Source organism: Manacus vitellinus, unplaced genomic scaffold (genome assembly GCF_001715985.3).
Source record: "Manacus vitellinus isolate BGI_N305 unplaced genomic scaffold, ASM171598v3 scaffold_36_pilon, whole genome shotgun sequence".
NCBI classification, from domain to species: Eukaryota; Metazoa; Chordata; class Aves; order Passeriformes; family Pipridae; genus Manacus; species Manacus vitellinus.
In genome coordinates, this window is record NW_021940508.1 from 249,679 (window position 1) to 273,983 (window position 24,305).

At 38.7% G+C, this 24,305-nt stretch overlaps 1 protein-coding gene across 1 annotated transcript in view; it reads left to right on the forward strand.

Moving 5' to 3' along the window:
- The window catches only part of ANKRD55 (ankyrin repeat domain 55), a 52,552-nt gene extending 28,448 nt beyond the window's left edge, over nt 1-24,104 (forward strand). Inside the window, 8 exon segments of the mRNA XM_018077209.2 lie at nt 9,427-9,611; nt 11,274-11,441; nt 12,768-12,855; nt 12,858-13,148; nt 13,151-13,415; nt 18,824-18,925; nt 23,764-23,841; nt 23,844-24,104. Coding sequence (XP_017932698.2) covers nt 9,427-9,611; nt 11,274-11,441; nt 12,768-12,855; nt 12,858-13,148; nt 13,151-13,415; nt 18,824-18,925; nt 23,764-23,841; nt 23,844-24,016 — 1,350 coding nt within the window. The 3' untranslated portion in view covers nt 24,017-24,104.
- The last annotated feature ends 201 nt before the right edge of the window (nt 24,105-24,305 follow it).

A 24,305-nucleotide genomic window follows, 5' to 3' on the forward strand; every position in this document is an offset into this window, starting at 1 on the left:
GTGCTTGCAACAAACGTGGGTAGAGCCCTTCCCAAATCTTCGTTTGCGAAGCCCAGCCATGATGATGACAATAGAAGAGTCCGAGTGAAATAAATTCTGAGAGGCTTGGCTAGTATTTCAGGCAGTGATTTTTCTGAGCAAACAGAAGGTAAGAAAGACAGGGACATATGATAGCGGTAGGTAGAGTCATGCCTCCATGACTGCCTTTGTCATTTGGTAGCTTTTTCCAACACCCACTAAAGCTGCTAAGAGGATAAATATTTAAAAAAACCCACTGTCCTCTATCTGTACCAGAGGCAGCAGTGCTCTGAGGACCGCAGGACAAAGTATCCTGTACAACAAAAATAATAGATTCTCTTTCCAAGAGTACCACAGAGTCAAGCCAAGCTGTGACACTCTAAGTCTGCAACAGAACCTGTCTCAGTGGGTGTGTAAGACTGGAGCATTAGGGGGAGGAGAAGACAAATGAGCTTCTGTGAGCTGACTGAGTCTCACCAATATAACTACAGCGGCGTCAATAGGGTTGTTAATTTATGTTGGTTTGCCATCAGAAAGACACCCTGGGAAGTACCTGGGCTGCATCCAGGGAACCTTTGGCACAGTTTCCATGGCAGGAGGAAAGATGAAGATGGTATCATGAATTGTTTCTTTCCTCAGCACAGGGCGCAGTTGTCTCTGTTCTCTCAGAGCAGAGAAACCATAGGGTGCTCTGAACATTTGCACACTTCTCCACTGCTAATGCAGCCATCCAGCAGCCAGGGAATGACAGCAGTCAAGGGAGAGTAAGTGTGTTTCCATTCCTTAGCTTTCTCTAGTCTGGAGTACAGAGGGGGAGATGCTGTAAGTCCTTGACACATGGGAGAAAGCTCCCATGCATTCAAAACTCTTCAGCAACCCCAGCTGCCAGTTTAAGGACATTTCTCACTGCACTGTTAGCTGCAGACTAAGAGCAACATTATGCCTCTGCTTTTAAGTTTGGCATTCTCCATGTTTAAAACAGTGGACTGCATCTACAGCAAGATAGGGGCATGTTGTTCTGATACAGCCAAAATATCTGATCCCAACCTGACATATCCTCATGGCTGATGCGTTGTTTGACTTGCTCTGATTCTAAGACAAAATTCTAAATTCATGTTACAATTAAGGTAATAACTGATACAGATAAGGTAATTACATGATACACTGCTTTGGTGTTCTGAAACATGAACATGAGGAAAATGACACTTCAGTGAAATTAATCACATAAGAGAAAACAATTATTTTGGAGGAATAGTTCAGTTTTGCCACTGTAGCTGTAACTAAACACACGGTTTCTGCCAGCAGACCCTTTAGTCAAAGACCTAGACTTTTCAAGACCCAGCCAACAGATCCACATAATAAAAATGTGGAATGGCTTTTGCTTTAGGTGAATACTGAATTTCAGAAACAAAAAAAAAAAAAAAAAAAAAAAGGAAAAAAAATTACTTTGAAAGGAAATATGTATTTACCAGTGTCATAGCCTTAACTGGAGTTATAAAGTAAAAAGTCCACAGACAAGTTATTTGTTCAAATTTTGCTATGCGCTGCTCAAACAATATTTGAAATTGTTACTTTATTTCAGCCAAGGAGAAAAATATCTTCGTTTTGTATGGCTGATTTATTTTCCAATGGCTCTACTGGCATTACAGTCAATTTCATATTAAAATACTCTATGTGTGTCTGACTGTGAAGGATAAGAGGAAAGATAAAAGGGCTTGGATTCTATAATAAAACTCAAACAGCACCCAATGATGCACATAGATGGTTTCCAGGAGGAAGTCAGAAGTACTTATGCAAATGTTAGCAATAAATTACCTGTAGTAATTTATTTTACTTTTTTATAAAAGTGAGTTACCTCCCAGAGTAATACAATGGGAATGGTACTTGTTTGTTGCTGCAGAAAGGAGTGAAATAATGGTTAAAATCTCAAGCCATTCAGGGTCAGAGCAGAGGACCTCAAAGAGAAAGTCAAGCTTCAAATTTGCGGGTGTGCAATTGAAAGAGGAAAGAATGTAGAACAGGAAAAACAGGCAGGCCTGAAGTGCAATGCTAATGATAAGAAACAACATGAAGAGCTGCTAGTGGGGAATTTCTATCCAGCAAAGCTGGCTACAGATACAGGAAGGCTTTAAACTGCACACTAATACAAGGCGACAGGAAATATGGGAGAACTAATACAACCTAACCACATAATCTCCAGAGGCATTTTCTTGGAAGAAAAACATTTTGGCCAGGTTTCCTGAAAGCAGTTAAGTGGTCCACAGCTTGTCCCTCTTCCCTTCCCACCTCTACATTACTGGTAGCCGGCTTAGCAGACTCCTTTCACGTGACTCTCCTCTTTGGTATCAAATTACCTAGTTTACTAGAGTATTCTGAAAACGGGAAAAAATTCACCCTCCATACAGTGCAATGAGCAAGGAAAACATTGTAATACTTACGACCAAAGACTTGATAGAATGAAATGCAATGTTATGGTAGAATATTACACAAGTGACAATAAACTTTCCAACTAAAATTTTTCTTCTGTATATCAGTTGGACATAGAAAAGGCTGAAGTATAAGAACCACAGCTGTAGTAACAATGATGATAAATAAATTGAGCAGGCATAGGTGAAAGAAGTGCCAAAACCAGAAAAGCGTCCTCCTCATGGTACTTGAGGCAGTAGATACTTCCTGAGGTATTATTTTCTTATTTAGAAAGCAGTGAGAGATGTGACTGTCCAAAGTTTGACTTTTTATTAACCAACCTATAGAAAATGGAGTTATAACCAAGTACTAAATACTAAATACCCTGTTGGTGAATTTGCTGTTTGTCCCTGTCTGGAAATTACACAAATCTCAGACAAAAGGTTGCATAAGGTACAAAGAGAGTTTTTCTTACAAAGGCTTGTAGATCAAAGCTTTAGGATATTTCTTCTTCATAAAGTAAGTTTAATTGAGGTAAGTGATCTAAGGAAGAAAAGTTCACCAACCAGAATGAATAATGGGTGGAAGCAGATAAAGGTATGAAATGGGACAGAAGTTTAACAAAACCTGAGGGGGGTGCCCCTGCAGAACTGTATAGAAATAGGTAGCAAAAAGGACTGATTATCTCTGAGAACATTGTTGAAAACAATTTGAAAGGTTTTGTAAGGTTACAAAAACATGTAATTTTCCTATGGTAAATTTACCACTGAACATCCTGGTCTAACAATAGTACTGTGGTAAATTTACCACTGGAACACCACATTTTTGGTGACCACAACTCAAAGCTATCAATCTAAGAATAAGGGCAGTGTAAGCATTTTAGGAGAATTTTGTGTGCAATTTAAAAGAGCCAAGATGAATGTAAAGATAAGAAGGCATTCCTAAGAAGAGAGAACTGGAAAGCTACAGAGCTGTTGGCCAGAAATTTTGTTCAGCAGAAGATTAAAAAATTAGCAGATATCCTTTGTTTACTTAGAAAATGGAATTAACAGTTTGATTGAATTGTTAAAATGGGTCAGAAATTTCATAGCCATATTCAAAGCAATTATTGCTTCCTCAGATAAGATGCTATTAGATATAACATGTTTGAAAGTCAGTTTCTCAGTTTAATCCCATGCAGTACAACACAAAAATACTGAAAATGTACCAGCAAGATAAAGTTCATCCCATGGTAGAGAAACCTTGTTTAGCATGTGGCAAGTAGAGTGATCATTAAAAGTCTAATTGTTTGTCCCTTTCCAGTTTGAACAGTACATGCAAGTTTAATCCCAATGAATGACATCAATAGCACAATTTTTATAAGCACAGCCTGCTATAATGGAACCAGAATTCAGTCCAAAGATAGGTGTGCCAGAAGGGAAGAATAAGGAATAATGCAATCAAAATCAACCAGGGACTTCTGTCACACATCATATACTCTCTATCAGCCACATTCAGGACAGTTCAAATAATCTTTGGAGATGAGCATCTCATAAAGAGTCCAACAAGGGATTTATCATATGAATGTTTTTATTTGTTCCATAACAAGGTGATGGAATACAGAACACATATATAACCCACAGTTAGAAGCAAATTACTGGGACACCAAGCACTTCATGGATCAGGATGAAACTCAAAATTATTTTGATAAATTTTAGGAATTACCTGAAATTAATAAAATAACACTGTATACAGAACTGTGAAAAATTAAAGCTGTTTGTACAAAATTAAGAGTAATAGATTAGTAGATTACAAAAGTGAGTAGGAGTTTAGTTATAGTGTTGATATAAATCTAACATAGTTCTGGAACATATTAACAGAAGTATGGTACATGTGGGCTACAGGAAGTAGTGATGTCGTTTTCAGTGTCAGGAGAGGAGCCTCAGCTGGAAAATTACATTGTTTGGAGTGCCATGATTGAAAAAAGCTGTAGACAAACTGGAAACAGGCCTAAAGTATGGACCAAGTATGATAAGTGGGTTGGAAATATTGACCTGCCCAGAGAGGTTGAAATGGTTTGTTTAGTCTAGAAAATGGAAGATTGGTGGGAGGCAGAACAGTGTGTAAATGTTTAAATTGCAGTAGGAACAGTGGGAATTGTCTTATGTGAATGCTAAGAGTTGTGCAAGAACACTGAGGGACTGAAACTGTAGGTGTAGGATGTGAAATTTGGACTTATCAAGACAGTATAAAACCTTTGGAATAGCAGTGTCACAATAATATGAATACAGATACAGTAAGATGCTAATGTTAACCGTTTTTTGTATCAAAACTGACTTAGAGATGGATGATAATAGATAGATATTTATACTGGTAATGCCTTGTGTGTAGTAAACTAAACTTTCACCTTAAGTTCAAACCTAATAGGGGAGGTATTCCAAGGAGGAGACTCCAAGTTAACAATCTTCAAACAGCTACAGTGAGAGACAAATTCTAGGCAAATCTTCAAACTAGGCTCTAAGATCATTCCATAGTTCCCTCTCCCGAAGTGCTTTGGCAATATATTAAAAATAGCATCCTACAGTCCTCTGAAGAATCCTTAGGGTTCTCCTTCAAGAAAAACAAGGACTGGTTTGATGAAAACAATCAAGAGATCCAGGAATTGTTGGTAAAGAAGAGAACGGCCCACTAAGCACACCTTGCTCAGCTATCTTGTCATGTAAGAAAAGCAGCCTTTTGTCTTGCATGCAGCAAGCTCCACAAAAACTTCGAGACATCCAGAACAAGTGGTAGATCAATCTAGCATAAAAGATTCAATTATGCGCAGATTTGGGTGATTACAGAGGATTCTATGAGGCTTTGAAAGCAGTGTACGGACCTACATACCAGGTTCAAAGCCCTTTTACTCAGTGCAGATGGTCAAACACTTCTGACAGATAAAATTTCCATTCTGAATTGATGGTCTGAACATTTTCAGACTCTTTTCAGTACCAACCGTGTAGTTCAAGGCTCAGTAATGCAGTCCATCACACAACAACCGGCGAAGAATGAATTGGATATTGCCCCTACTATGGGAGAAACTCTTAAGGCCATACAGCAGGTGAAAATTGGCAAGGCAGCTGGGGTTGATGGAATTCCACCTGAAATCTGGAAGCACGGGGGCCAAGCACTCCATGCTAAATTTCACGAGTTTGTGGTGCGCTGTTGGGAACTAGGTAAACTACCATCAGACCTTCGTGATACAGTCATCATCACTTTGTATAAGAAGAAAGGAATTAAATCAGACAGCTCAAACTACCGTGGTATTACTCTGCTCTCCATTGCTGGCAAAATCCTGGCAAGAATACTCTTGAACAGACTAATACCCACTATAGCAGAAGGAATTCTACCTGAAAGCCAATGTGGCTTCAGAGCCAATAGGAGCACCACAGACCTGGTATTTGTTCTCAGACAACTGCAGGAGAAGTGTAGGGAACAGAACAAAGGTCGCTGTGTAACTTTTTTGATTTCGCCAAAGCTTTTGATACTGTGAGCAGAAGAGGTCTGTGGCAGATTTTGGAACGATTGGGATGTCCCTCCAAGTTCCTCAAAATGATCATCTCACTCCACGAGGATCAGCATGGCCAAGTCAGATATGGTGATGCATTTTCTGAGCCCTTTCTAATAACCAATAGTGTGAAACAAGGCTGTGTTCTTGCACCAACCCTATTCACAATCTTCTTCAGCATGATGCTCCAAAGGGCCACGGCAGACCTTGATGAAGAAAACGGTATCTACATTGGATGCTGTATCGATGGAAGCCTTTTCAACCTAAGGCGACTGAAGGTCCATCCTAAGACTTTAAATCATCTTGTCCAGGAGCTGCTTTATGCTGACGATGCCGCCCTCGTTGCCCACACAGAAGCAGCTCTGCAGCGTTTAACATCCTGCTTTGCAGACGCTGCTGAGCTTTTTGGGTTGGAAGTCAGCCTGAAGAAGGCAGAAGTTTTCTACCAACCTGCACCTCAGGAAGTCTTCCATCATCCCCATATCACCATTGGCAAATCAGAACTCAAGTCAGTCCAACAGTTTAATTATCTGGGAAGCATCATGTCCTCGGATGGTAAGATTGATGAAGAGACAGACAACAGGTTAGCAAAGGCATATAGTGCTTTTGGAAAACTCCATAAAAGAGTTTGGTGTAATAAACACCTGAAGAAAAGTACCAAGATCAGTGTTTACAGAGCCATAGTGCTGTCTACTCTCTTATATGGATCTGAATCATGGGCCATCTACCACCACCACCTGCGACTCTTAGAACGCTTCCATCAACGCTGTCTCCATACAATCCTAAACATCCACTGGTCAGATTATGTGACCAATACATCTGTTCTAGAACAAGCAGCAGTCACAAGTATTGAGGCCATGTTGCTGAGAACACAGCTGCGTTGGGCAGGGCACATCTCCAGGATGAAGGACCACCGCCTCCCTAAGATCTTGCTTTATGGTGAACTTGCCACCGGCTGCCGCAAGAGAGGAGCCCCGAAGAGGAGATACAAGGACTCCCTGAAACAACATCTCAGCCTTGGCCATATTGATCAACATAACTGGTCTGCTCTGGCCTCCAATCGGGAGGCCTGGAGACACACTGTATATAACACTGCTGCTTCTTTTGAGAACACATGCAGAATCATTCTTGAGGAGAAAAGACAACTGAGGAAGAACCATGTCTTGCCAATACCGCCTAAGGAGACTTTCCGCTGTGCCTTTTGCATTGGCCTTTTTAGCCACCAGCGCGCTTGTAGCAAGCGTGGATAGAATCCTTCTCACATCTTCACTCGTGAAGCCTAGCCATGATGATGATTCTAGCAGTGCTAGAAGTATGTAATGCACTTCTAAACTCAGTTAGCCTGACTGCGATTAGAGATTTCTAAGAAGCTAATGACCAAAAACTATAACTGGGAATTACACTAGCATGGAGGATATTGGTATTTGGCATAGGGACTGGAGAATAAAAACAACTGTTATTCATAGGATGTCACTGTTCCTGAACACGAAGATCAGGCAGCTATAAATTAACAACAATTTTAACATGGTTAATGAGGACATTATAAAATGCCCGGTTGTAGAAAATAAGCTTGACATGATCAAGAGTAGATTCTTAATTAAACATCTGAGTAAACAAAGTACATAACAAAAATCCTGTTTTTAGAGGGACACGTTTTGGTAAATTAAAGGAAATTCTCAGCTGGACTGTGTAGCTGTGAGATCAGAATGTTCCAGGGACCTGGAATGTATCCCCTCAATGGTGCAAATTTTGGCAGGAAGATGCATACCGAGAGTGGAGAAGAAAAGTGTATAGAAGAGGCTTGAGATAATGGATGTCTATCCATCTTTAAAAGATATGTTTAGAATAAACAGCTATCTTACAAAATAAGATAAAAAAGTACAGAGGAGTGACACGTGTTTTATCTTAAAATCAATAAGTCAAGAGTTTGATTAAATGTTGAATAGAGACTGGAAGGAAATTACTTTCAGAGATAAAACTTGAAATCATTCTTGCTTAATATTTTCATAATAACTTGGCACAAAATACAGGGCCTTTCTGATGAAATCTACAAATAATAAAAAACTGGAAGACATTAATAGAATGGGGATATCATACAGGGGAAGCTTTAAGTCTTGAATAATACAAACAGGACAAAATTTAACAGGATAAACTGTTTAAGTCATGCATTTGGGTGCTAGTAACAGAAGGTCTTCTCCAAAACTAGAAACTTTAGGGTAAGAAACAACTATGGAAGACAAGTACTGAGGTGAAAAGGGTTATTCCAAAATGACTAGGAGCTTCTAATGGGACACATCTGTGAATGAGGCAAGTGGTGTTCTATGACATACCAAAAGAGCTATTTCTAACACAAATACCTCCAACACAAATAGGGAACAGCTAGTGTCACTGTACAAAGATCTGGGAAAAATGTCTGTGTATGACTAGGTACAATTTTAGTCACCCCTCTTCAAGGAAACACAACTAAAACAAAAGGAGAAGGGTTAATAGGTTGATGAGAGAAATAGAAAGCACATTTTTCAAAGCAAACTTAAAAGACCTTGATTGATCAGAGCAGCAAAAGAAGAACTCAGAAGAGATATGATGATTGCTTATAAATACATCTGAAGAACAAATACCAGTTAAAGGAAAGAAGTATTTAATCTAAATAATAATTCTGGAACAGAAAAAAAGGGATATAATCAGCCATGAGTATGAACAGAAATTAGAGGTATTAATCAGTAGAACAAAGAAGTTCTTGAGCTACATTCCTTTGGGAGTAATGGGGGCAAAAAAACCTAATTGCCTTTAATGGACCCAGGAATTTTATGAAAGGGATGATGTAACATAGCTACAAGTGACTGCAGGGATTGAATTTGATGATAGAGAAAGACCTTTCCAACCCTATGTTTCTGTTGTTATAAAAAAGTCGTGAATTTTTTTCTCTATTTCCACCAAGTTGGGATAAAAAGTATTCAATTTCATTTGCAAGTTAGAGAACAATGTCAACTTTCTATTAAGACGCTGAAGCAAATTAGCCAAGAAAGTTTTCAAGAACCACTTGAGCAAATATTTTACATGGCTTTTCTAGGTGTACTGGAACAGACTTACAGTTGTGGGTTGGTCTCTTCAGCCCTAAATTTCTTTCTAGCCCTAAATTTCTACAAGAAAATACAAGCTTGTGTCTTTCTGGAGTCTGGCTTAGCAAAACAGCAAAATCCCAAGTAATTTCTGTTGAGTAACTTACACTCTGCAACTTTTGGAGATATTTGCAGTGGTACATTATTTATTATTTTTCCAGTGTTCAGAGTGTTCTAGGAAATTCATAAAGCAAACACAGTTCCCAGCAGGAGACTGGAAGCTTTTGACTTCATACCTGGGGAGTCTGGTATACACAAAAAAACCCCATTGTTGTATTTAGCATTCTCTAGAAGAGAAAATACAGCTTGGCGTGAACTCCATTGTAAAATGCTTTTCTTCTCTGAACTTTCTTCCAGAGTGGCAACAGGATTCTGTGTTCCATCATTCTGGACCACTGCCAGGGACCCTCAGTAATAAACTATGATGATGAGAATGGCAAAACATGTATGCACATTGCTGCTGCTGCAGGCTGCAGTGATATTATCAGTGAGCTGGCCAAAGTCCCAAAGCACAACCTGCAGGCCCTGGATGTGGATGACAGGTAACCATGGAAATTCTGAAATTGAAATTGCTTCTTCCATTCTATTAACCTGAGACCAGCTTTGTTTATTATATAATCATATTCCTGTTTCACAGGCCATGGCCTAGTTAATGAACTGCACTCCACAGAGAACTGCTTGCTCAGAAACACTGCAAACCAGCCCAGCTTACCTGTATCATACCTGGTATAATAACTGACTAGTAGGAATGCTATTAAGCTCTGTATTTCTGGTAGGAAAAGATAAGATTATTCGCGAAAGAACTTTGTCACCACTTGACTTCTTTCAATCGAAAGTGAACATTCTTTTCAAAACAATAGAACAGGATCCTACAACTTGAAGCCAGGATCCTGCTGCTGTTTGTATTTAAGAAATGGCAGTGTTCCTTTGTTGCATTTACGATGACAACACAGTATTCCTCTGGGACCAGGGGATCTTCACTTTCCATTCTGACAAGGCATTTGATTCCTTTTGGGTTGAAATCTCTGTGTCATAAGTACAGAAGAGTCATCTTTCCTCTTTTTCACCCACACCTACCTCCCTTGGAACTTTGCTCATAAATTTAGTTAATGCAAACAGAACCAACTGGCTGTTCACATTGATTAGCTTGCTCACTGAAGCAAAAGCCAAGATTTTCTTGGCTTAGGCCTTCAAGTACTTAAAATAATATCATTCTTCATGGAAAAGTACAGTAAAACAGAACAGAAATAAAACAGGGTTCTGGAGAAATTTCTAAACACCAGTAAAATGTAGTTGAGAAGGCTGTGTTTCTATGGAAAGAAGGGCAAAGGGAGGAGATTAATAACACTTCAGGGTTCATTAAGACACGACCACCTGTTACAAGTTCTCAGATATTTCCACAAAACATATTATACTTGAAGAGGGGAAAAGATAAGCTGTTCACTACAAACACACATAATAGATTTCCATTCTATTGCGTTTCTAACTGCACCCATCTGAAATTGTTGGGATTACAAAGAAACAGACAAAGAAATGTCAATTTTATTTTTTATTCTTAAACTATTTTCTTGTTGTGTTTTTTTATGCTTTCTGTTTTTTCACAAGACCAGAATATTATAATTTGGAAACTGGACTAAAGTTTCCAAATACAAGATGCAAATTTTCTGCCAAGCAGAACATCAGTTTAATTCTCCTACACAGGTTCAAAACAATTGTATGTGTTTTGGTCTGTGTCCATCATGGAACACAGAAATTGGCAAAGTGGCAGTCTGGAAGATGTGTTCAATCCTTCTCATTAGTCTAGGAGAGGATTCTTCTCTCATTACCTTGATGGAGAACCCTGTACCAACCAAAGCTAATTGTGTTTGGTCTAAAGATGAGAAGAGTTTGTCCCTATGCAGTAGACACTACAAAGGTTTTTTCAAATTCTTCTCTGAAAACTTTAGGCACTCTTCCTACTCTGCAATTCCAGCAGTGGAGGAGACGCTATTACACAGCATGTATAGCATAGCCCCATACCTACTTTATCTAAAGCTAAATAAATGCAGCTACACCAATGTGAGATAAGTTGCTGGAGAATTCCTTAATATATATGTCATAAATCTGGACAAGGAGCATATCCTATGCACACCTCATTATGTCATTAAGAGTTTTAGTAGTAAATCTATTCGGCTATTTTAATGATACTCCGCTTTTTTCTGTAGGACTCCTTTGCACTGGGCTGCAGCAGCAGGGAAAGCTGACTGTGTGCAGACACTGCTAGAACTGGGGATAGACAGCAGTCCTCGAGACATCAATGAAAACACTCCTCTGACATATACAATGTACTGTGGGCACACAGCATGCATCAAGCTGCTGTCTCAGGAGAGCAGGTAAAGTTCACACCTTGCTCACATGTTGCCACTGACTAAAAAACAAATGTGTTGCTTTTTGTATGCTAGTGAAGAGTTTGAGCCCTGTGTGATGTCTTCTTGATTCCCATTCAATACTCAGTTCAAGCTTTCCACCAATGTAGCAACATCAGAATTAGTCATCTGCTCATTACTCATTACTGAGGTTACAGTACTAGCCTACCAACCAGCAGAGGGTTCTGAAGTAGTGAGTGTAGCTCTGGCCCAGTCATCTTCATGCAGAAAATTTGTCTTACAGAATAGTTTCAGCCCTCAGATATATATCTTCCACTTTTTTGAAATCTCTATGCACTAGCTGTGCGTTTGCATAATAAGACAGACAGATAGACTGAACACAAAGGCAGCTTTGCCAGATAGACAATAAAATAAATCTCAATTTTTCATCGTCAAGGTAAGGGTTTGAAGTTATTTTCCTAGCCTTCTTTAGTTCTCTACCTTGATTGTCTCTTCTGAGTTCTTCTTTGTTAAAAAGTATAACAAAAGAGTTATTGCTTATGATCTTCCTCTCTCTTTGTATTTCTCATGTTTCAGCAGCTGTTATGTAATTAACTTCCATTCTTCAACTTTGCTAAATGAGGATGCACTTATATTTATCATCACATTTCTTTGTGCTTTCCCCTCCTTTCCAGTCAGTAGTTAGTATTATTTCCTATGCTACAACTTGTGAGACATAGGTATTATTACCTCTCCTCCTTCTCCTGCACTCTGTCTGTTAGAGGACATTCATCTCAAAACCATTACAGCAATACCACTGTAGGTAGTTATCTTCATCGGTCCGAAACTGTGCTGGACTCCTTAAACACAGGCAAGGCAAGGCAAGGGAAAAGGACAAAGGGGGAAAAGGAAAGGAGAAGAGGAGGGAAGTCATGGTAAACTAGTGCCTCTGTTACAATGTTAGCAACGACTGTACTGTTGTAAATACCATTTTCCAAATCGATCATAATACAAAGACCACTTGTTTTGAACCCAGCATCTTCCTGTTGTCATTGGATCTTTGCAGCTGATACATGCTGAAGCCAGAAAAGTTTGTGCGTTTTTCCCAGATAGCTGCATTGGGTTACGTTAAGATGACTCTAAGGCAATCAACTGATAAGAAAGGAGGAAATAACACAGTGACATTTTCAGTCTTTGTTAATTACAAATTTGGAGTCTGAATTTTCTGCACCCTTGAACCACCCCTGCAAATGTATCTGAACAGTATATCACACATTTCATGGTCTAACACAGTTAGTATTTTTAAATTGTTTGGTAATACTGCCATCACATTTTGATTTGTACTTCCAGTAGATCTGAGTCAGTTCATCAGTTTCCCTCTCTGGACAACAGAGGTATAAAGAAAGGACGATTCAGTATGCTGAACCACATCTTCTCTTGCAAAAAAAGAAGAAAGAAGATCAGAAAGCCAGTCAGAAGGAGAGAAGCAGAGAACACCCTAAAGAAGAGACCTCAGAAGTAGATGATATCATCACCTGTTTTGATTGCATTATGAACACAAGTTGCAAAGAGATTCCATATCATTGTATGACCACCCATGACTTTAAAAGAAGGAGCACAGACACAAAGTATCTCATACCAGAAAAGAAGCAACCAGCACGTCAGGGACTTCTGCCCATCAGCATGCAGAGCCTCCCCCCAATCACTGCAGGTAATTCCTTCCTAACTGCTTCCCCCAGAACACAGTGTCAGGCTTCTCTTTCAGCACCAGTACCCACCATTTTCCACACAAGTCTCAAAAGAGTAGGAGTGAACACAACTTGCTGGACTACAGAAGCAGCTGCCAGGCTTTGCTGGATGATCCCTGGAATGCAGACTCTAACCAGCTACTCTCCTACAAAGTCTGTACTCGGACTTTGATAAATTACTTAAACTCTGATAGATCTCACCATGTGCTTTTGTGCCCTCCCTGCCTTCCCTCACTTCCTAGTTCTCCATCAGGTAATCTTTTTATCTTCTCTTTATCACAAATCTTATTATATAGACTGATGTGGCAAGCTGAATCAGAAAAAAATAGGGAGCCATAACATTTCTATTTCTTTAATATTTTTTCAGTATCTTTTCCCATTATGTAGTAGTCATTACAGATAGCATATAGATGGGACATCAGTTGAAAGCTGAAGGTGTGGGAAATAAGAGACTCGAGTAGGTCTGTTGAGCAAGCAAAAATGCAGGTATTTAGGAAGCATGTAAGGTACTTGAGCAATAAGTGCCTCTCAATAATATACATGCTTTGTGAATTGCACGCTAACACCTACTACCACACCTTCTGCTTGTGTCTTCATCTACTCCTGGAAGTAGATGTGCAAGGGAACAGTACTGCACTCAAATCTGCAACTGGTCTGAGAGCTGCTTCTGGATCCAATCACATCCACTGCCATGCTGGACAGCTCTACACCATGCCACTTTCCCTATATATGAGTATTCTGACTCCTGGCTGTAGTGGCACCCCTTTTCACTCTTCTCACTCTTAATGCCAGCTCTTTGGTCTAACATACTGTTCTTATGGTTTCTCCAAAGCTGAATTCAGGTTGCTAAATTTACAGAAGTGGAGTAAATGCTTTTATGCAGTGGTCTGGAAATTGTAATGCAACAGTAATGAAGCAGAGCCTGAGAATTCTAAGGTGAATTTGAAACCAGGGTTTGGCTGGATTTGGGATCTGTTATTTTGTTTGACTCACATCCATGTTTAAATGAATCTGGCTGACTGGCTTGCGTGCAGGAGTTTATTTCAAGGTATTAATGTCTCCAACTTCATCTCCTTTGGGATTAGTCCTATGCCAAAATTAAACACATCTAGCATGCCTTCCAACTATTGCAATATCCAACTGAAAATGAAACAAGCAACCCCAAACTTACTTACCAGTACACCATTAAAAGGAGTAAACATTATACAATAAGTTAATCTATGCTCACCACAAGAGACATGAGCCATTACCCTCCAGTGAAGAGAGGAGTGAGCAGAAACCCTGTCTGAGAAGAACCCCCAATTTGCTGCATGACAGTGCAAACTGTACTGACATCTAAGTGAACTATAAAAAAGCCTATCTTTGTGCACATGTCTGACGAGAGTAGGGACAGTAACTTCAGAATGACAGGCTGAAATAAAGGCTGAAAATAGCTTTTCCGGGTAAAAAGGACCTATTCAAAAAGTTCCACTTCCCAAACGTCAGGCCATATTCCTGAAAGCTTAATAGAACTGCTCTATAGGTGTCACTACTTTTTTACAATGCACTCCTCCCCTATTCACTCAACCATACGAACCCTACTCTCACACACCTACCAAGGATTGCTTCTGCATGACTCATTCTACACGGAATTCTGCAAGGTTCAGCTCACATGTGGAACACGAGAGTACCTGCAGGGCTTCTTTACAGCCTCAGTATAACAGGGCATGGTGAGGCTAATATATTTGAGATATTGGAGTTGACAGCAGTAGGAGGAATGAACTCAAACTGGATAAACCAAACTGGAGGACAACTATTTCTGGGAAATGTTTTGGAATCTGCTAGACTATTAAAACATTTGATGTATTATCAAATGTAATATACTACAGTCTTAAGAAAATTTTTAAATCCTTGTTTGCTCTGGACAGAAGGACAGGTGGTTTTCCTAAAAAAGATGTTTCTATGAACATTCTATGATAAAAAGCTGCAATCAGCTGAATCAGGACAGGCTGCATCCACTCAGTGCTCCATGATCTGCACAGGAACTGGGTATAGAACCAGAAGGCTACATGTATGAATAAGGGCAAAATTGTATCAATTATTTGAATTCTTCTAATTGTCGCACTGGGAGCCACCTTTGCATGTCTAAAGGAAAAGTAATTAATTTTATTTCCGAAATTTTATTATCTCCCTCGGAGAATAAAAAGACTAAGTCTGCTTTAAGCCCAGTTCTCTTTGTACCAGCTCCCTTTAGCAAAATTTTCCAACAGTAAAAAAGATTCCTGTAGCTGACAAGAAGGACTTCCTCTGAAACATATGAATTAAAAGCCTGTAAAGAGGCAGACAGTGTCTGTCAGGAATACATTGCACAACATAGATATTGTCTAACATTTCTTCATGATAAAAAGATCTGCTTATCCGTCTTCATGCCTATGTGTGTGGTTTAAATCTGTCTGCCCCTGTAATTAAAGCCACTTGACTTGCCGTGAATTAGAACTGCATTTACTGTATGAGCTCCAGGGCTTCCAGGTCTCCAGTGCACCATGCCTGCAGGACTTAGAGGGATCAGTAGCAAAGAAAGCCTGGCTCCAGTCCAGCCAGCAGTGCTGTGCAGGCAGCTTTCTCTGAGGAAAAGTATCTTTTGTTGGTTTTTGTTGGAGTTTTTCAGTTGGTTTGTTTTGGGGTTTTTTCTGCAGAAGACTTAGTTGAGTGGAAAAAACAACATCTGAGTTTTGAAGGCACTGAAGTGTTAATACTTCATTTCTCAGTTCATGACTGTGGGGGCTACATATAATTTCCTAATCACTAAATACTTCGGCCAGGATTATGGGTATCAATAATCTAGAGGAACTCAATTTGAAAATTATTTTCTCTGTTGACACACAGTGTTGATTGTCTTGCATGACCATGTCTGTTATTAAAGTCAAAGCTAATTTTTGTGCTCACTGCTACAAAGGGAGCTGGCACATACATGTACCAAACCTTTTAGAGGTTTTTTGTTCTATTTTCTGTGCTCCTGGGAATGAAAGATGAGTCAATTTACTAGCTGAGCATTAGCACTTACACAAAGGGGAGAGGCTGCTATGGGTAGCAGTGAGAATCACCTTACTATTATGCTATTGGTTTCTCTCAGAATTACTGCTTTGTCTTGCCCTCCACTGAGAAGAGCAAAGATAGACTATACCAAAAACTACTGTCAATACTGCAAGAGTGTTTTCCAGCTGCAGTACTGAGCTGGCATCAGCAATCCAAAGCATTTTGTATTTAGGAGCTTTGCAATTCTCTCTTTTTGCAAAACGTACTGCCAGCTACATTCCACAGGGAAAAATGGTGTAACTAGAGAAATTCCAAGTGACATGTGAAAAAGGAAGCCTGTCTCAAATATAAAGCAGCTCTGAGACCGTATCACCCACTCATCTTTTACATTACTAAACTTCCAGGTCTAAGATGATATTTTATTACAGATTTTATTACAGCAGCCCAGTACCTTCTATTTGCTTCAATAGGTAATGTGAAAAGCAGGCTATTATTAAGTTTATATTGGTATAAGCAGGATGGTGTAGTCCAACAGGAAGTATTTCTTGGCCAAGAAAGAGTAGAGCACAGCTGATCAGTGTGGCTGTTGCTTTCTCGAACTGAAGAACCAATTTAATGTGGGACATTCATCATAATATTAACAATTTTTACCTAAAACACAGCACAACGTGGTTCAAAAAGAACAACCTGTAAAAAAATGTCAGCAAACAAAACCAAATGCAGTCCTGCATTTTATAATAATAAAATTGCTTCCTTTCCATTTCACTCAAAAATAAATGCCAAAGTGTGCTCTTGGGGACAGCAAAGATGATGTCTCAAAGAAAGAAAAACTATTTTTTCACATGTTATGTGGAACAAACAGGAAGGAAGAGCGGAATAGTTCCACTTGATGCCAGAATTTTTAAAAAACGTATGCTTTTCCAAGCATTCACAGAGCCTTGCAAACATGATTATGCTTTGTACTGTTGTTTTGCTACCAGATATCCCCATTTACGAAATAAACATATCTCTTGATAGCAACAGCAACCTCCCATCATGAAAGCCATAATGGTACATACACAATAATCCATTAGTTCTCAGCATAAGCATCACTTAAACCAATATAACTCAAATTGCACTAATGAGAGCAACAGATGATCCTCTGCTATATTGAAATTGATATATTTAGTTCTTTGTGCAAAGTGAATGCAATGTCTGAAGAAGAAATTTACCAACTAGACACTGAAGTGTTAAAGACTAAATAAAGAGTAAAACACAGGAAAAGGAAACCAAAGTCTGTTTCTATTAGGCACAGCTTCATTATACAAGATTCTTCATGCTTTAGCTCAATACACATCATCTTTACTCACAAGATCCAGCAGACTGACCCAATGTCTATAACTGCTGTGGTTTTTGGACCAGAATCTTCTTGCATGCTGAGCTGAAGGCTGCACTATAACGTGGTGGTTTGTCTGATAAACACCACTTTAGCTCCTTTCACACAGGATCCATTTAGTGTGGTAGTAAAATAATAAGGTAATTACAGCAGTCTTGACAACTACTTCAGTGCAGCTCTAGTAAACAGCTATACAACTATTTTTCTGTAGCTTTATCTTGCACAGCTTAGCAATACATAGGTGTTTTCAAGTACCAACTACAGAGCCTCAGAGGAAATGAATATCATTCTGTCTCTTCCTATTGCTTAGGATGTCCTGCTACATTCATCCTGCGTCTCCCCTTGTCCCTGTGTGCTGACAGAGCACATGCTTACTCTGCAGTGAACTATGTTGCAGTGTCCTGATGGATGAGCAGCTGTTTGGTAGGACAACTCATAACAAAGCTCATTGCAAATCTGGTGATAACAAGAAAAATAATTTGAGGGACTCAAACATCACAGAATAAGATCAGCTCAGGAAAAGGATCTGGGAAAAATGCCGATTTGGTGCTGGAGTTTCTACTTTTTCAATATTAGTCATGTCATTTATTTAGTGAAATAAATGACTAACATCTTCTAACATACTGTCTATTTTAATAGTATTAGACCAAAGTTAACCTTTATCTTAACCAGTGACATGCCACAATTAGCCAATCAACCTTTCATTTTTCAGTATCCATTCTTCTTTGTAAAAATGAAATTGCCATAAACATAGTTTAATAAGGATCAGTATCAGTTTATATCAATTCTCATACATTTTCATCTGCAGCAAAACACTCTCAAAGCTCATCTTTACTGCTTCAGCCTCCTTTTCCAACCAGCAGTTGAAGTCCATTTGTGTTCTACTACTTAGAAAGGATGAGACCCTACTAGAGTATTTTGCAAACTAAAGCTTCAATTCTGAAATCAAATCCATCTAGTTGAATAATTCTATGAATTTAGTGTCCAAATATTCTTATGCAGAGCTAGCTACTGGACTGTGCCTATTTTAAGACCTAATACTATATTATATGAGAGGAAAGAAGTGATAAGGGTATATGTGAAGGTTATATTAAATCAATCACTCCTTTTAATTAATATAAAGCAAACTAAGCAACGGCTTTTCTTCTCAGTCAGTGGTTTCTTGTTATTACACCCTTCTGAGAATTACTAAGTAAGTTTTCTTTTTTTTTTCCTAGAAACCCAAAATTTACAGTGCACAGTGTATTATTTAAATTATTTTTCTTTCACAGGTAAACATTTACAACAGATATCCATAGACCAACACAAAAAAAAAAATCTTATTCGTGTATGTAACAGCTTAGCTCCCATACCCAACCACTGTGCTCACAAAAGTAAGTACAGACAAGTAAGTACAAGTTACAATATCACACTGTGTGCCTTCATCACTGGCATCTGAAGACTTGAGAGAAGTTTCATGCTCCTTTTTCAAAGCATCATAGAATGGCTGAGGTTGGAAGACACCTCTGGAGACTGTCTAAACCCCTCTGTCCACAGAGAAATCTCCTACAGCAGGATCAATCCAGTTATGTTTCAAATATGTCTGTGAATGGAGACTCAGACAACACAGTTTCTCTGGGCCAACTGTTCCAGTGTTTGACCACCTTCAGAGTAAAAAGGTTTCTTCTTACTTTTTCTGGCCATTGACTCTTTTCCCTGTGTAAGACACCAGTGAGAGGAATCTGTCTCCTTCTCCATTACTCTCCCCAATCAAATATCTATACATATTGATAAGATCCCCTGAGCTGCCTTCTTTTCTCAAGCCTGAACAGACTCAGCTCTTTCGGTCTCCCCTTTGAGGCTGGACACTCCAATCCTTTAATCATCTCCATTGCCCTTCACTGGACTTGCTTCAGTATGTCCATCTCACTCTTATACTGGGCCTCAGAACTGGACTCGCTACTCTAGATGTCTCACCCAAGCTGAGCAGAGGGGAAGAATCCCCTTCCACAATTTGCTGGTAACGCTTTTCCTGATGCAGCCCCAGATGCTGTTGGCTCTTGTAGCCTCAAGAGCACATTGCTGGCTCACACTCACCTTGTTGAAATACAGTCCCAAAGAGCAGGAAAGCTTCACCTCACTCCCACAGCCCTGGCAGAGTGTCAAGACTTAGTGATTGTTCCAGGCTGGATCAAGTCAGCAGGTGGGGTGTTCTTCATATACAAACACTGGCCCTACCCCCAGCAGTGTCCTGCCCTCTCATTTTTCTGTTCCACACAGGACAAATCTCCCAGTGTATACTGGATGGGGATTTGCAGTTTATTGTTTGTCATCCTGCAGATCAGCCAGGCCCTAAACCACTCACATTTCAGAGCTAAATTTAAGACTCTTTTATAATCTGAGTTTCAGAAGCAGTTCTGAAGATATAACAATACTACTAAAAATGAAACAGCAGAGGTAGCCTTATAGGGAACATCAGATTGAGCAAGGATATACAGAATCCTGCACTGCTGCTTCTCTGCAAATAAGAGAGAAAAAAGAAAAGTATAGATATGTGAATTACTGAGGGAGTATTCTCTGTCTGCTCTGAGGAAAGAAGATAATCTAAGTGCTTTTAAAATCCCAGCTCCAAGTGTTCAATTTTTTAAGCTTTCGACTAACATTCTCTGTGTCTTCTAGTTATAAAATAGTTGTAAAAGAATATTTCGAAATCATTGCTGTTCTTGCAGAAGTTCATATAAATAGTCAAGAATTTAGTTCTAGCCTCACGCCAAAAAATGTCTTTTACAAATAAGATAAAATTACCACAACTAATAATAATTAACTAGCAGAGCACATTCATCCAGGTGCCATTACTGCCTGAATATTAGTTCAAGCCAGTAACAGAAAAGCAAAATTATTTGCAAAATAAATTACATTTTTTGTTTCTTAACACAAATGACACATTTGCTCCTGGAGCTTTCCAAATAGCTGTACCAGAGCCAAGATTTCAGTCATCTTCCATCCAGCCCTGAAAATATTGCCATTCTGGACACAGCTTTTATCCTGGCAAAGTGCTCCAGCAACAAAGATGAATGTCATCATTTGTGTTTCTCTAATATTTTTATTACATAAGATATGTGTTAAAAACATGCAAGGAAAAAAAATAAAAAAAAAAAGAAAAGAAACCAAAAAGCTAGAACAATAAAATAAGAATAAACTAGAAAGAGAACTGAAACTACTCAGAGATTAACAGAAAGAAGAAACATGTCCCCAGAAAAAGGAAGGGCAATGAAAAAAAAGAAGAAATACTTAAATCTCTAAGCAAAAACATTCAAAAACACACATTAGAAAATGGAAAATGAAATAGTAACCTAGGAAAAGAGTACTTGAATGACTTTATACCACAGTTTATAAATTCTCACGCTCAAGATATTCCCAAGGTCAAAGAGGTTCCTCACATGGCTTCTTGAGCAGCCTCAGCACGTGTGCTTCACCCCCAGCACACTCTTTCTATTTCATCATACAACACTCCCAACAAGCCCCAGAAAACAGGCTTATAACTATTACACACCCCTCACAGAATACCAGAAGAATTTTCCAATAAAAAAGAGAACTCTTGGCTGCTCTCACTTCTTCATATGGCTTAGAAGGTCTGACACCTCATTGTTTCTGGAGAAAGTGACCTTAGTACTTGTTGAACAAAAAACCAACAACAACAACAAACACAAACAAACAAAAAAAACTATTAAAAAAATCTGTTTCTACAGGTCATGTAACAATATTTTCGGGGGATTGGTGGTTAGTTTTGCTGTTAATGGTCATGATTTGAAGTTTCTTCTTTTCCAAGTTAACGGCAAACCATTTCACAAAGCACCCACATCTCTGCAGAAGGCCACCATTGTCCACTGTTTGCAAAGGAAGGGAGCCTGAGAGCCATTCCTTCTGCTGGACAGTATACTCCTTGGGCAATGCCTCTCTGATAGCCTTGTTCTTACCTCTGCAGTCTGTAATAGCAGCCTCTCAAATGTCACTAGTGAGTGGAAAAGGCTCCCTGAATTAGTAGCTCATATTGTACCACTAGGTCTTCAGCGAGTGACTGTGCCCTTTGCACGTGAGTAATTACTGGTGCTTTTGCTGTATGTAGCTCCTGGATGTATGACAACCCGCCTTAAGGGCTTAAGGGCTCTGCCTCTCACAGATCCCATTCAGGGTCCAGGCTCATGGGTTTCAATACACATACTAATACTAGTCATTATATGTATTGTTTCAAAGTCATCCATGTACCAGTCCTGAATCCTAAATCAAATATTCTAAACTGAGCACAATATGTGCGACTAGGTGGAAAGCACTGGTGTTTGTCATGGCTTTATCACTGGGTTTATCACGGCTACCTGGTCATGGGCATGAGGTTAAGCTACAGTGCTTTTGCCCTACTTAAGCCCTTCATTAAGGGCTTATCTAGTACATAAAGTGTTCTGGATATTTTTCACACAGTTGAGAACTTTGAATACATTAACATGTGACTATGTTCCGAAAAGGGAAACAAATGAGCCTCACAACATGCGTCTGGTTTACTCACCAAAATTTCAGTGAATACAAAGCACTCTGCCATGTGCCAGAAAACAAACGGGCTTGTGTATTGTATTTAGCCCTCTCTGTTTCACACAAATTGAATACCAACTAAAGCAAAGTATTAACGATTTGGCTTGGGTTTTTTTTCATGGAAGGGAGAACTAAGTGATTTCCTGACTTTCTGAACACGAATTAACCTTGAATATGACTCACAAATTGCAGTACACTGCCAAAGGCCTGGCAGCTCTGTTAAATACCGTCTGCTCAGGTCATAACAGCTTGAATAGTAATTGAAATTAGCTTAAAAAGATAAAAAAAAATCTACTAGGTTTCTAAATCCTCTCTGTAAAGATTCTGCTTTGCCCTAAATCAATACCCGGTAAATCTTGGAAAAATATATATTAAAAAAAAAATATATATATATGCAGTCAGGGCCTACTGCAGACATTAGAGGGGTAACATTTGTTTTCAACAGGGCAAAATAAATAAAACACACAATTTCAAGCTAGAACACCTCGGGAAAATGCTAATAGCCTCTCATATATTCCTCACAAATAGGCAGATGAAAGGAGATCACAGATGCAATGAGAATGCAGTCAAGGCAAAATGAATGTGAAAAGTTGCAAGGAAGATTCTGTAGCTGAAACAGAGGTGGTGTTAACTCCAATAGGGAACTCTTCTTATGCTTAAACTGAAAAACCTGAGCTGTTTGTATATTGTATACAATGAGCTTGTGAATAAAATGGAGAATAAAATGAAAAGAAGTTAATACAATTCACAATAAATTCCAAGGCAGAGAAAAATAGGTCTTAAATTTCAGGTTTTCAATTCTCCTTTTAAAAAATCAGAAAATTAATGAGTTGTCAAAATGAAGGAGCTTAAGGATTTCAGTTTAGAGAGAAGATATAGAATTATATTTTAGTTCTATTGTTTGTAAGAGAGAAGACATAGAACTATAAATTTTAGAGAAGATATAGAACTATATTAACATTAAAGCACAAACAATGTTACACTGCTGAGCGTGAGGTGGAAATTAAAGATGATCTAAATCCACAGATTCTTACAAGACTACGACAGAGAGATACAACCTTTGGTCTTTCAGTGTGCATTTCACTGTGCCACAGGGTAATGGGCTACTTTTGTGGCCTGTGAATAGCAGAGCATGTGTGGACCTGTATGACTGTGCCTAAATCAACCCAGACACATTCTTCCATTTCATCTTCCTAAGGTTTTTATCAGCATTTATCAGCACTTATCCTAGGTAATAAAGCATTTTTGGTAAAAACAATATATTCCCATGAAACATTTCTGTTTCAGTCACCCTGTTGTTTGTGATGAAAAAATGTGCTGTGGAAATCTCTCCAAAAGACCAAGTTTCCTCCAGACAAATTATACATTCTCTGCTTATCAAAAGCAAACCTTTGAACTTGTCAAGGCTTATTTTTCACCAAACACAAAATAAATCACTTAACACTGCAGTTGTTTTCTTCAGCTGAAGATTAACCCTGCCAGGCTTATGCGATTTTTTATTAATATTTTGATCACATTTTTCAAATACAGGTTTGAGTACAGACAATAAGAAACAACAGTCCAAAGAAAGTAGCAAACTCATTTGTAAAAATGCTATGTTTTTGACTTTGTGGACTCTTTCTCCTTTTTTTTTTTTTTTTATCTCTAGTTCAGCTATCACCTCAGGATGCTAAGAAGTTTAAGTCCCTAAGGACTGGTGCGGTTATTCTCCTACCAGCTCTAATCTCCTTTCCCAGAAAAGGGAACATTCTCAGAGTCATATCCTCTATTCTCTTTTGCCTGGTCTATCAGGAGAGCCTCTCAAACTAGGCCATGTCCTACCTGCTATCCCAAGCCAGAAGAAATCTAATCCTGCAGAAGAGCTTGAGAAATCTCTCACCAAACCAGATGCTAAAAATTAACTCATCACACTGGTCTAAATCAGTTGAAATAAGTGCAAATCTAAGTGCTTGTTACAAGATAACTGTACAGAAAAATCTCATTAATTTGCACTAATGATACTCTTATGAACTTGACTGTAAATGACCAAAACCGAAGAAAGCATAGCACATCACAAAAGCTGCACTATATATAGATATACACACACATGTATATGTATATATGTGCATTTTCATTATAGATTTCATTTATTATGAAATTACTAAATATTTAATGTTCTGTAAACTTACTTTGTGAATGGAACCCTCAACA